Raw genomic sequence first — 11,469 nt, 5'->3', positions numbered from 1 at the left:
CTGAATAATAGGTCTCTTTTATTAACAGACATCATGAAAATGTCAACAGTAACAAAATTTTTTTAGTCCATTTAAAAAAAAAAAAAAAAGTGGGTTGGACTGATAAGACTCCTCCCACAAAATAATTTAATGACGGAGAGGGTAAAAGAAGGGAGGTTGTGCTCAGATACTTACATGTAGCTGATATTCTGTCCTTCCTTGTATTTACTCATCAAATGCTCAAAGCGGTAAAAAAACTGGCTTACAGCAGCACAGTTTCTGCCCATAACGTCATGGTTTCAGTTACTATTATGTCAAGGAAAGGGGAATATCAGGCACATTTTAAACAGTATTAAAATGGGGGCATGTCACAAAGCAGGATCAGAGTTAGCCAACAAACCTTCCTAAATACTCTGAAATGATGTTTCAGAGGCCAAAGAGAAAGAATATCTGACTGCTAGTACACTTACAAAGCTAGAGATTAAGTTTTTCTTTGTTCACTACCACACAAGCCACACACCTACCTACATTGTGTTTTAATAGCATTATTACGTCAGCAGGCTAATTTAGTGATCCATTTTAATGGGACACCCCCTCCCCAAACAAACAAAGAGGCTGGTGGGCAACACAAGCCAATAGAGAACAGAAGCTGACACAAAAAAGTGAAGCACCATCAGAAAACATGATAGTGAATTAAGAGACAGGGGGAGCGGGGGTTATATACAGAGGGGGGAGGAAGGGGGTGGCTGTCAGTGTGTGCCTTTGTCAACAATACCGGTCACCATGATTACATAGGTTTTTGCAAATCCAGCTGCTTAAAGAAGATTAAAAGGAAAAGGGTTTTCCCTAAAGGAGTAGTGTGAGAGCAGAGCTGTATCCAGAAACAACTGTGAACCCTCTTTACCCTCACTTCCTTTGAGATAGACACAGGTGACAAGGGTGGAGGGACATGGACAGTGTTACTAGACAGGAGCCTTAATACACTGTAGTGTGTTGTGTGTGTGTGTGTGTCCTGTATATGCAAGGTGTGTGAATGTGTCTCCCTTATGGCAGCAGCTGTATCTTAGGCCTCGCTCTCCCCAGCTGATGAGGTGTTCTGCACTTCCTCCTCCAGAATGGGCACGATCAGGTTGTCCTTGGACATCAGGTTGTACTTCATTACGAAGCGTGTGAACCGGTGACACAGGAATGTTTCATTCTGTACAGGTAAAAACAAGTCACACCAATGAAATTCTGCATTCCCGATTCTGCAGTTTCGTTTGTCATTTTAACAGCAGTCAATTTAGCAATTTAGCTAATCAGTTCTGGGCGTCTGAGGAAGGTTAAAAACAGAGTTATGTAAAAGTTACATAAGGATCTAGTTTAGAAAGTGAGCCCTGACATTGGCTGTTTACTGCAATTATTTACTAGCATGAAGATTACACTCCTCATTACAGACTCATGTCCTTGCTATAAAGTTTGAAGTTAAGAGTACCTAAAAAAACATTCCAGTCAGCAATGGCAAATGAATACACACCAAAATAAGAGCATTTTAGGTGAAATTGGTTCGTAGAATATTTCCAATGAAACCTACCTCATACTTGTCAAATATCTGGCGGTGGTGGAAGTAGGCATGAGAGAATATCCTATAGATGCGACGACAGACAGAGCCCAGTTTGGCCACTGATGACTCCTTGATGCTCACCCTAGAAAGACAAATAAGTGGTTTTCCATCGACCTTTTTTTAAATGCATATTTTAAATTTGCGCATAAAATAAAAAAAATAAAATAAAAAAAACCTTGGTTGAAAAACCGAAATTCGCAAAAAAGCTTTTACGCTAGGGGGAGGTGGAAAAGTTGGTGTATCGATTAAAAGAAAATGCGACAACGTGCAATGGAAACAGATTCAGCGAATAAATCATGATGTCATGATGAAGCATGTGACTTATATCCGCTGAAGCTTCTGCGGAGCGATGAGGAGACTGTAACCTTCCTCGCATTAATACATAAATGGCATATTTCCATCATGTTTCCCCCTCCCACCATTTGAAGTTTGACTTGCACTCTTAAATACATCATCTTGTCTGCACCGTCTTCTTCTGCAACGGTATAATGGCACCTGACAGGAGCATCAGCGCCACCTACTGTTTATCTCAATGTACGAACTCCTAATATTTGCATAACAGTAGTGGATGGAAACAAGCATTCATTTGCCGTTTCTCGAAATTCGGTTAAAATGCGCGATACATTTGGATGGAAACCTCGCTAGTGTCAATGTCAAAATGATAAAAAAACATAGTTTTTCTAATGTTTTGGATGTGTAAATAAGCAACTGTTTGCTAACAATTTCATCATATAAACTTAAAAGGTGATGATTTGTCGATGTTGTGCCCCCAAGTGGCCAAAAAACATATCAGTTATTGCAGGTTTAAGGAAGGCGACTGACCTGCTGGGGAAATATTTGTTGCTATTGAGAAGACAGGCAGCTCCGTCCAGCGTGTGCCTGGTGTAATCAATGGCAGGGCACTGTGGATGCAGCAGCACAACACATTTTTATTTATTTTACCTCAGACAAAGGCAGCGACAAATAAAGCATGCTTAGGGATTCATACGTGTGAAAGTAATGTTGATGACAAAAGTGAGCTTTGCGTAAACCACGGTCTCGACTCGCCTCTTTGGGTGTCTTGTGGGCAGCACATAAAAAGATCCACTGCTCTGTGGCTGTCATCTGGGTGCAGGTGTCTGGGTGGCACTCGCTCTGAAGGAGGAAAGACGAGCATCACTACAGCTGACGTCACGTTGACACAAAGTTTAAATGAACATACCTTTAAGACACTCCTTAGAAGGAGCAATTTGACTCAATCTACACTGCTGAAATTTGCTGATGAGACAACACTAATAGTAACAGTGACTTTGTACAGATTTGACTGCTATATTTTGAATGGGAAATGTAATTAATTCTTCCACCAATCTAAGCAAATAATCTGCTGGGAGCATGTTGATGATTTCGGTGTCTATGTTCGCTTTATAAACAGGTAAACAAACAGCTCTTTTCATGCTAAATCCTTAAATTGCATCCTATTCAGATCTTTGCTTTTTTTATACAAAATCCTGATGAAAATGATTTTTTTTTTTAAAGTCTGTATAACTGGTGAGTTAGATCACTTACCTGCAGTTTTACGGCTAGCCCATTGAGCTCCAGACAGAACTGCCTACAAAACGGACAGAACAAGAGCACAGTTAAAAGAAGAGGAACAAACATGAGCACGAGTGAGTAATCCACAATTTCTGCAACCAGGTATCTGTCAAACTTTGTGATCGCTTTTTAAATAAGATTTAAACTAATTTATTGGGAGGGGGTTACAAGTTAGTTGAGGGCTGAGAGCATCTGTATCGAACCTTTCTCTCCCTTTAATATTCATCTATCCATCCCTTCCATAAACACCTAAAATGTCCTCATATTTGGATCATAAGTTTGACAGCACCTCTGAAACTTTCCTCTAGAAATCCACAAACCGTGGTCATCAGTATTTGAAGTGTTCTCATTTATCTATAACAAAACAATAGACCCAAACCCATTTATGGCAATATTTGGCGAACCTTCAACAGAGCATATCAGACGAATGCTATAGCATTTGTTTCGTTGTTAGCTCAGCGATTAATCCTCTTCAGGTGGAAAGCTGTCTGCTCTCCCTCTTTTACACGGTGGCTCAAGGACGTCATGATGTGAGAGCTGAGAAACTGAGATTCACTTTAAATGGATCACTTAAAAAAATATAGTAGAATCTGGTTTCTCTTCATTTATTATGTGAAGAATCATTTTCAGCATTTTGACTGCTATTGTCATTCATAAGTCGACATTGACATTTATTTTTCTGTGATTAAAATACATGAATGAACTTTGTTACTCTCGACGTGGAGTCTGCAATTGTAAAATCGTATTTTTTTTCTTTAACGTTGCTGTTGTTTGTACTGTAAACACTGTTTTGTTGAATTGGGAAAAAATAAAAGGGTTAAAAAAAACAAAAAAAACAACCCCTGAACAGTCCAAAAACATATGAAAAATGGTGCCCAAAACATTTTGTATCAAACTTGTTATAACATACCTGAGGTGCTCATACTTCCACACCCCCTCGTCCTGACCCTCCGGAGGCTCCAGGATTTTGTCGATATTGGAGCAATCTGATCTAATGTTCTGCTGAATGTACTGAAACAGAGCCATCAAGCACACTTTAGTAGAGACTCACTCAGCCACAGAAACCTGATCCTCACCTTTTTATGGCCATAATACACTGGTAACAATACCTATGCTAACTGTAATTATTCTACTGTCAGGGCGTTTGTGGGAAAAACAAAGATCAAGTTTCAAAACACTACACAACCAGTGGAAGATAAATTTGTATGCTGTGTGATGACACTGGTGTCGGCGACTTTGATCGTAATATCATCTAAATGTGATTTCCTGGTATTTAAAGGCCCATTACAGTTAAAGGATAGGTTCATTTTTTTTCAAGTCTATCTTAATGCTACTCTCACAAAGCCATATGTACACTGAAAGAGTTATTGACTGTTGCTGTAATCGTTCATCCTCTCCGTACTGTCTGTGAAGAGATCCTAACGCGATTCCAGTGTGAAAGAAGGGAGACAAAATCCGCAGTCCAAGTTCAGCTGAAGCTACGACGAGGCTTCAGCGGTCTGAGTTAGCCAAATGGGTCAAGAGGGTCCAACTGCAGACCTCGTGTCTGGGGACCCCAGGTCTGCGAGCCAATGGGAAGAGAGTAGGGGCCCCAAGATGTGATACACATCACTTCCTTTTCTGCCACTAAAGTATAAAAGCAAATAAGCTACTACTTTTACAGCTACTCTAATTTTCGCTCAGAATGAGAGGCTAACAGGATCTTATGTGTAAATAAAATCAGCTATAAGTGAAATAAAAAGCCAAGAACGTCACAGAGTGAAATTTTCTGGTATTACTGGGCAGATATAACTTCGTCTCCAGTCGTTTATAAACTAACATTAGCATTTTCACATTAGCAAGGTGCAAAAAAAAAAAAAAAAAAAAAAAAAAAAAAAAAAGTAGGATCCAACTTAATGCTAACATTAAACGTTAGTCAGCCAACGTTGCTGTTAAAGTTGAGCTTTGTGTTTCTCAAGGAAGTAACGGTACCATTACCTTTTAATTCTGAGCGAAAAAGAGTTAAACGCATACTGGAAAACATGTTTTTTAATTTCTATATTTTATATATATGTTTAGAAAGCAGTACGAGTCTAGACACACACAATTCACTCTAATCAAACACTGATACTAACAAACACAGAGGTTTATGTTTTCAGTTGTATTCCAGAGAAATAAATATCAGTCTGTTTCACCTGTTTTTATACAGCTAACATACTGTAAATGTTAGCTTCTACAACATCACCTGCACTTGTAACATCAACAAGTTTGAATTTTGTAGGTAATTTTGCATAGTATTTATTTAGCACCATACACACTACAAGAAAGAATATTTAACTGGTAAAATAAATCTGGTAAAATAAAATAGAAGAGGAAAAAAAGAAGTGACACACTTCATGTATGGGGACCCGACTCCAAAAGTTAGTGTGAAATTCCCTCTTCCCTAAACACCTTTCTGAGCTGCAGCAGAGCAACTGTAACACAAAGAGAAAATGTTGTACTAAAAAAAGACCGTAACTTTGGAAGATACTCACTTGAGCTTTATATAAACCTCACCTATGGAAGCTAAGGAATACCTGTTTTCTCCGAATGACGACAGCAGATCACGTGTGTTCATGGCAAGTATGAACAGGAGGAACGATTACAGCAAACATTCCTCGTGTCATCTCAGTGTACATTGTGTTAGGAGTCGGACACACCTGAAAAAATGTGAACTCATCCTTCGTGTAGTTCAGTTCTCTTTGGCTGACTGAAACAAACAACAAACGCCTCTCCCAGCTTGGCCATCACATTCACATTACTAATGATTGTTTATACTCAAGAGATAATATCACCCGCCCTTTGATAAGATTAAATATTGTGTAAAAAAGGACTTTTAGTTACACTTAATAATTTATTATTGATTTAAATCAATTTTGCCCAACTCTTACCTCCACTCAAATGACTGTAACACCATACACTTTAGGCAGTCTAAAAAGACCAAATGGGTGACACACACACACACACACACACACACACACACACACACACACGACAACACACCTGTTGGACAGCCAGGGTGCTGTCCATCTCCTCAAATGATTCATCCGGCCAGTTGTAGAAATCCTACACATGGAGGGAGGATAATTTTAGTCTACACTCAAAAGTGGACAAAGCTAGCCTTGCAGCACAAACAATCCTACATAGCTGTCATCTGACGTTAACTAACAAGATTCAGGAACCCCTATAGTTACAACACATGACATATGGCGTAAACGAAGCTAACGTTAGCTAACTGAAGTTTGGTTGCAAACTTTTTTTGCTGAGAGAATCGTGAAATTGTCAAAGTTAGCAGCCATTCGTTTTTCTACATTGCACGCAGGTACGAAGCTAACCTAAAGCTAGCTATTTAGTTAGCTAGATAACGTCAGCTGGGGTGCGACTGCTTCCTGCAAAGCAATCAGCTAACTAGAGAGCATCCACGCTAGGTGATAAAGTTAGCCACGGCTGTATGTTTGAGGGTCGTGTGTGAACTCCATTCACCAAACTGGCTATATACGTATTTAAGCAACAATGATTGTCACGCAAAGCTCCAAAAATGTAGAGCAAAAAAACAACAACCCCACAGTCATTTAAGTTAACGTCACTCCAGGAACTAGACGGAGCTAACGTTAGCTAGCTGGCCATTTCCAGGTCAGGCCCTTCCTATATGTTGTCTGCGAGCCAAGTTGTCGACAAAAGACGCGTAGTAAAACAACAACACTCAAATCGCAGAGTCGTTGGGGCGTATTTGCGGTAATGTTCAAGTATTCCTGCTGGGGGGAAACGCACCTTTGCCTTGGTTCCAGGCCGATTCCTCCTGAGAACTGCAGTACCCTCCGCCATGACCATCTCGACAGAATACCCGGATGTTCGTCAGCCGCTGTGTTGTAGCGGCGGACTCGGATGTGACCTGAACTCGAAGCGGCAGACTCAAATTTAGTTTTACCTTAGGAGGGTTGAAGTTTAACTAAGTACACATATTCGTGTACCGTACTTTAGACTTGTTAACTGCCATGATTATATTTCTATTATATTTGTATTGTATTGCTTTTTTTATACTGATATGGACCTATGTGTCTGATATAAAAAAATAAAAATGTACTGCAAATTTGAGATACTTGTACTTAACCTGAGTATTTCCATAAGCTAATTTATACTTGTACTGTGGAGCAGTAGTGGAAGAAGTATTCAAAGTACTAATACACAGTGTAAAAATACTCTGGTACAAGTCAAAGTTCTGCATTGAAAATGTTGCTCAAGCAAAAGTATGTAAATATAATCAGGAAAATGTATTGAAAGTATTAAAAGTAAAAAGTACTCAGCCCCTGTGACTGATATAGTCTATACACACACACACACACAGTATGAAAGCCATTTTATATAACTTTAAAAATACTTATATATTTTTATTTAAATAAAAATGACTTACTTTTGATGGAGCACTATAATATAATCAATACAGCATTAATATTCTTCACAAAAATCAGACTGACATTAAATTTCTTATAGTACAAATTTAGGTTGGATTTATGTCAGACATAACACAGTTTTAAGTCCTTTTTAAAATTAGAACGATTAAGTGAGCTCAAGTGGGTTTATCTTGCACTAAATCCCCTGATTGAACTTGTTCTTTGCAAGTCATGTCCATTTCTGTTTGAGGGATCTATTGTATGTGGAATTCATCTTGTCTCGTCTGTTCACTGACGATGACTGTGGGATACGGTCAAAAGCTACGGAAAAAGCTAGTAAGTGAAGCTTGACTTTTGAATATTTTAATCACAAGTATATTGGACATCAACTGCAGACTATTTTCAGGAACAGCATGAAATCACGAGACAAAAAGTCAACAGTTCACCTTTATTATTTTAACAAAATGTGATCAGAATTATTTACAATTGTAATAACATAGAAAAAAAAAAACAAGACATGAAAGAGGCAACTTAATTTCTTCTCTCCAGGGATGATGACGGGGACTTGACATGATCTACAGCAACAAAACTATGAAGACTCATTCGACGTATTTACCGAGGATATCTCCATCACGGAACAGGAAATAGTCCTAGAGGATAGAATTTAAAAAAAACAAAAACAAGAAATGAACCAAGGAAGGGACAAAAAGAAACAAAAAACGTAACCGTTTCAGTTGAAAAGCAAACTGCACCTTGTCATCCAGACTGACTTTAGTTCCACCGTACTCTGGCAGGAGCACTTTCTCTCCAACCTTCACACTGATTGGCTGCACGTTCCCTTTCTAGAAAAAAGTAAAACGATAAGTTACACAAGAGTCCTCAGAGCCAAATAGCAGCTATAAAACCCCACATTCCTCATGGCAGCTATGCCCGTATCTCGTATGTTTTCCCCAGAAAATATTCTCTAGTGCCGGGCCGAGAACAGGCCATCACCTGATTGACGGAGCCAGGTCCGACTGCCACTACTGTGGCCTGCAGCACTTTGCCTTGAGACTTCTCTGGCAGCATGATGCCCCCCTTCGTTACCGTCTCTGCAGTTAGGCGCTCCACCAGCACCCGGTCGAACAAGGGGAGGAATTTTCTGAAGGCCTGTAAGTGACCACAAAGAGAGGAATGTAGCAAATAATAAATCAAATAACATTTTACTTTTGTTACACCAGCGAATAGAGCCTTGATATTTGCTGTAAGAACCCCATAACACCACAAGGTGGCGTTCTTGAGTCAGAGCTTGTGTTACACAAAACCCAAAAGGCAGCGGACCCCCGATCCCACTGACTTTATGGTGGGTTTTGCAACATCTGCGAGCACATGCTGATAAAATAGAATATCTATATGCTTTGATGCAGCATAATAGCAATGCCTATAATGTGACAACTCTTTTTCAACCGCAGTACAAAATGCACAAGCTCAGGTAGTTAGTTAAAATGTTTTTTAATACAAACATTTTCTGGTTAAAATACAGGAATGATTAATCAGCGATTGTGGCCGCTCTGGTGGAAAGGAAGGGGGGGCTACAGAGAGCTTAAGTAAAGACAGTGTCTAAACAATAAATGAGCAGCTACGTCACAGAAGCAGCCATTGTGAAGTCAATTATTGCAAAACTCAGTGTAATGAAAGTCAGCCTTTCTTCACTATGTCAAATATTTCAGGCGACGTCTAAAGTTACAAGCAGCAGATGAATGAGGAAGGACAGCAGCTTTATAAGATTTAAAACACCAGCTGCCAACAGTCTGATAACAGCAGATGTACGAGCGACCTTGGGCTGAAGGTTGTTTGGGAAAGAGGTGGTGGGAGTTAAAGGGGGGGTGGGGACAAGGACAGGTCCCGGTTTGTTGACTGATCAGATTCAGTAGATGGCCCAATGAGGTGCAGTTACTTATTCATTGTGACTTTTTTTTAAACCCGAGGCAGCGAAGGACAAGGACTGCTGATAAAATACTTTGACGATAACTTACATGCATCCTAGAATTTTAGGCAGCGAGTTACAGTCCCAAAATCCAGACACAATAAAAACATAACGCTACGATAACAGCCTCAAGCGGCGATGTCCTCCACGTTTTTAATCACTACAAGGTAACATTCAAGGCCAGTTTGTCCAGTTTTCCAGAAAGTTCTCTCTGCAGGACTTTGAGGCGGTACAAGTTTCATAAGATGGTTATGATTAACCTCACTTTTTTTTTTAGCTGCATGCTCTCATACTGCAGCGTTTCTGATATTTTGTCCACCCCATTTATAATCAGCGCAATACAATTCAACAGCACCACAAACTGCAGCCTCCAAAATGACCATAAAGGTGAATCAGTTTTTAAAAAAGATTAACATTATAACGTCTGTAAAGGGTAGGATTTACTGCAGGGCAGTTTTAGCTATATATACCAAAGAAACTGGCAACTTTTGGGGGCATTTTCTTACTCGTAATATTCTGGTATACTACTACTTAGTGATGTCAAGAGTACAAATTCCCCACAGCACCACAGTGAAATCACGTAATTCAGGATATTTTGCAAATCTAATAATGCATTAATCATCTACAGTTTGTCAGCGAATGAGCAGCCATAGGTACAATAAGTTGCTATAAAAAAAGACTATTTCTGCTGTTATGTTAAAGGGGTTTTGCTCATGCTGTGCGTGGATAGGTCATGAGGTCACAGTCTACGTAGCGGAAGCCGGAAGTGGTTTGAACGCGCATGTAATTCATATTTTTCACTGACCAAGGGCACGCATAGTTCAGTATGACAGATTAATCTAACAAACGGGTAACAATATGACAGTTTATGAGATAATAGCACCCAAATAGCCTGAATACTGGTTTGTCTATGCGATCACAGACACTTCATTCATCCACATGTGACTGCTGCAGACCGCAGTGATGAATGTCAGGATCAGTTACCTAGATTATTAGATTAATTTCTCCGCACATCTGTCGGATCCCAGATGTCCGTCTGATGATGTTAAACCAACTCATACTCAGCGAGAGAGCAGCAATGTTTGTTAGCTAACACTTGAGTGTGTAGCTGCACCGGCACGTTCAAACCTTAGCACAGATACAACTCGTCTGTCTTCTCCTCTAACGATTTCTATAGTGTATTATAAAGATAAAAAAAATCCTGTGGGTTTTTTTTTTAAGCATATGTTCCCTTCTCACTCGGCTTGACCTTGTGAATCGATGTTAAAGTTAGCTAACATAACTTTAGCTGCTAACGATAACTTAGCACCCTGATAAATGTATCCGCTGGCTGTTTATAGCACTCTGTAGTTTTCGTTATAAATACCGACAGTTTTGGACAAAGTGTCTTACCATTTCTGGACGTGTGAGAGGTCTGAGAGTCGACGTGAAGCTGCACCCCGATTTCTTCGTGAGCGTGGATCTGACACACTGAAGGGGAATCTCTCCACGTGAGGAAATATCCAGAAGGATTATGCGCATGCGTACTACCTGTCCCGAATTTGGCTGCCGATTATTTGCCTAACAGAAAATTCTGGAACACCTAATGCAAAAGAGCAAAACACTAAGTTTCCAACTATACAGATTATTCAGCGTGACTAAAATATACACGGGCGTTTATAAAACGGCAACTTTGGCGATTTCTCTCTTAATCACGCATTACAAGTCGGAGTAATGTTGCACAATGTCAACTTTGACCTTTATTTTTTTCCTCCAATGGCGCACGCGAAAATTCTAGAAACGTCTGCCCGGGAACGAGCACTGACATATATTCTGAATTATAAAATCATAAACGGTGATGTCTACATATAAGCTACGACACCACGTTATAGATCCATATAATTCTGTATATCCCCTGCGCTTATTTGATGTTAAAACGTTAATATAAGCCCGTTAGCTAA

At 39.6% G+C, this 11,469-nt stretch overlaps 1 protein-coding gene across 3 annotated transcripts; it reads right to left on the bottom strand.

The window, feature by feature from the left end:
- Position 1: 1 nt before the first annotated feature.
- Positions 2–11,454, bottom strand: LOC122885798 (MOB-like protein phocein). Of its 3 annotated transcripts, XM_044217445.1 has the most exons (9): positions 10,922–11,239; positions 8,557–8,712; positions 6,176–6,238; positions 4,065–4,165; positions 3,128–3,170; positions 2,630–2,716; positions 2,405–2,484; positions 1,553–1,664; positions 2–1,177 (listed from the first exon to the last, which is right to left on the bottom strand). In XM_044217445.1, the coding sequence occupies exons 1-9, from the start codon at positions 11,048–11,050 to the stop codon at positions 1,043–1,045; spliced, it is 906 nt and encodes a 301-aa protein (XP_044073380.1). In that variant the 5' UTR covers positions 11,051–11,239; the 3' UTR covers positions 2–1,042. The 3 variants fall into 3 exon arrangements, with proteins under 3 accessions (XP_044073380.1, XP_044073378.1, XP_044073379.1); XM_044217443.1 differs by lacking the exons at positions 8,557–8,712; positions 10,922–11,239 and adding an exon at positions 6,944–7,090; XM_044217444.1 differs by lacking the exons at positions 2–1,177; positions 1,553–1,664; positions 2,405–2,484; ... (2 more) ...; positions 4,065–4,165; positions 6,176–6,238 and adding exons at positions 7,998–8,213; positions 8,316–8,405 and having other exon boundaries at positions 10,922–11,454.
- Between the last annotated feature and the right edge of the window lie 15 nt (positions 11,455–11,469).

Source organism: Siniperca chuatsi, linkage group LG12 (genome assembly GCF_020085105.1).
Source record: "Siniperca chuatsi isolate FFG_IHB_CAS linkage group LG12, ASM2008510v1, whole genome shotgun sequence".
Taxonomy (NCBI): domain Eukaryota; kingdom Metazoa; phylum Chordata; class Actinopteri; order Centrarchiformes; family Sinipercidae; genus Siniperca; species Siniperca chuatsi.
The sequence above is the reverse complement of the archived record's forward strand: the minus strand, read 5'-3'. Positions and strand labels throughout refer to the sequence as shown.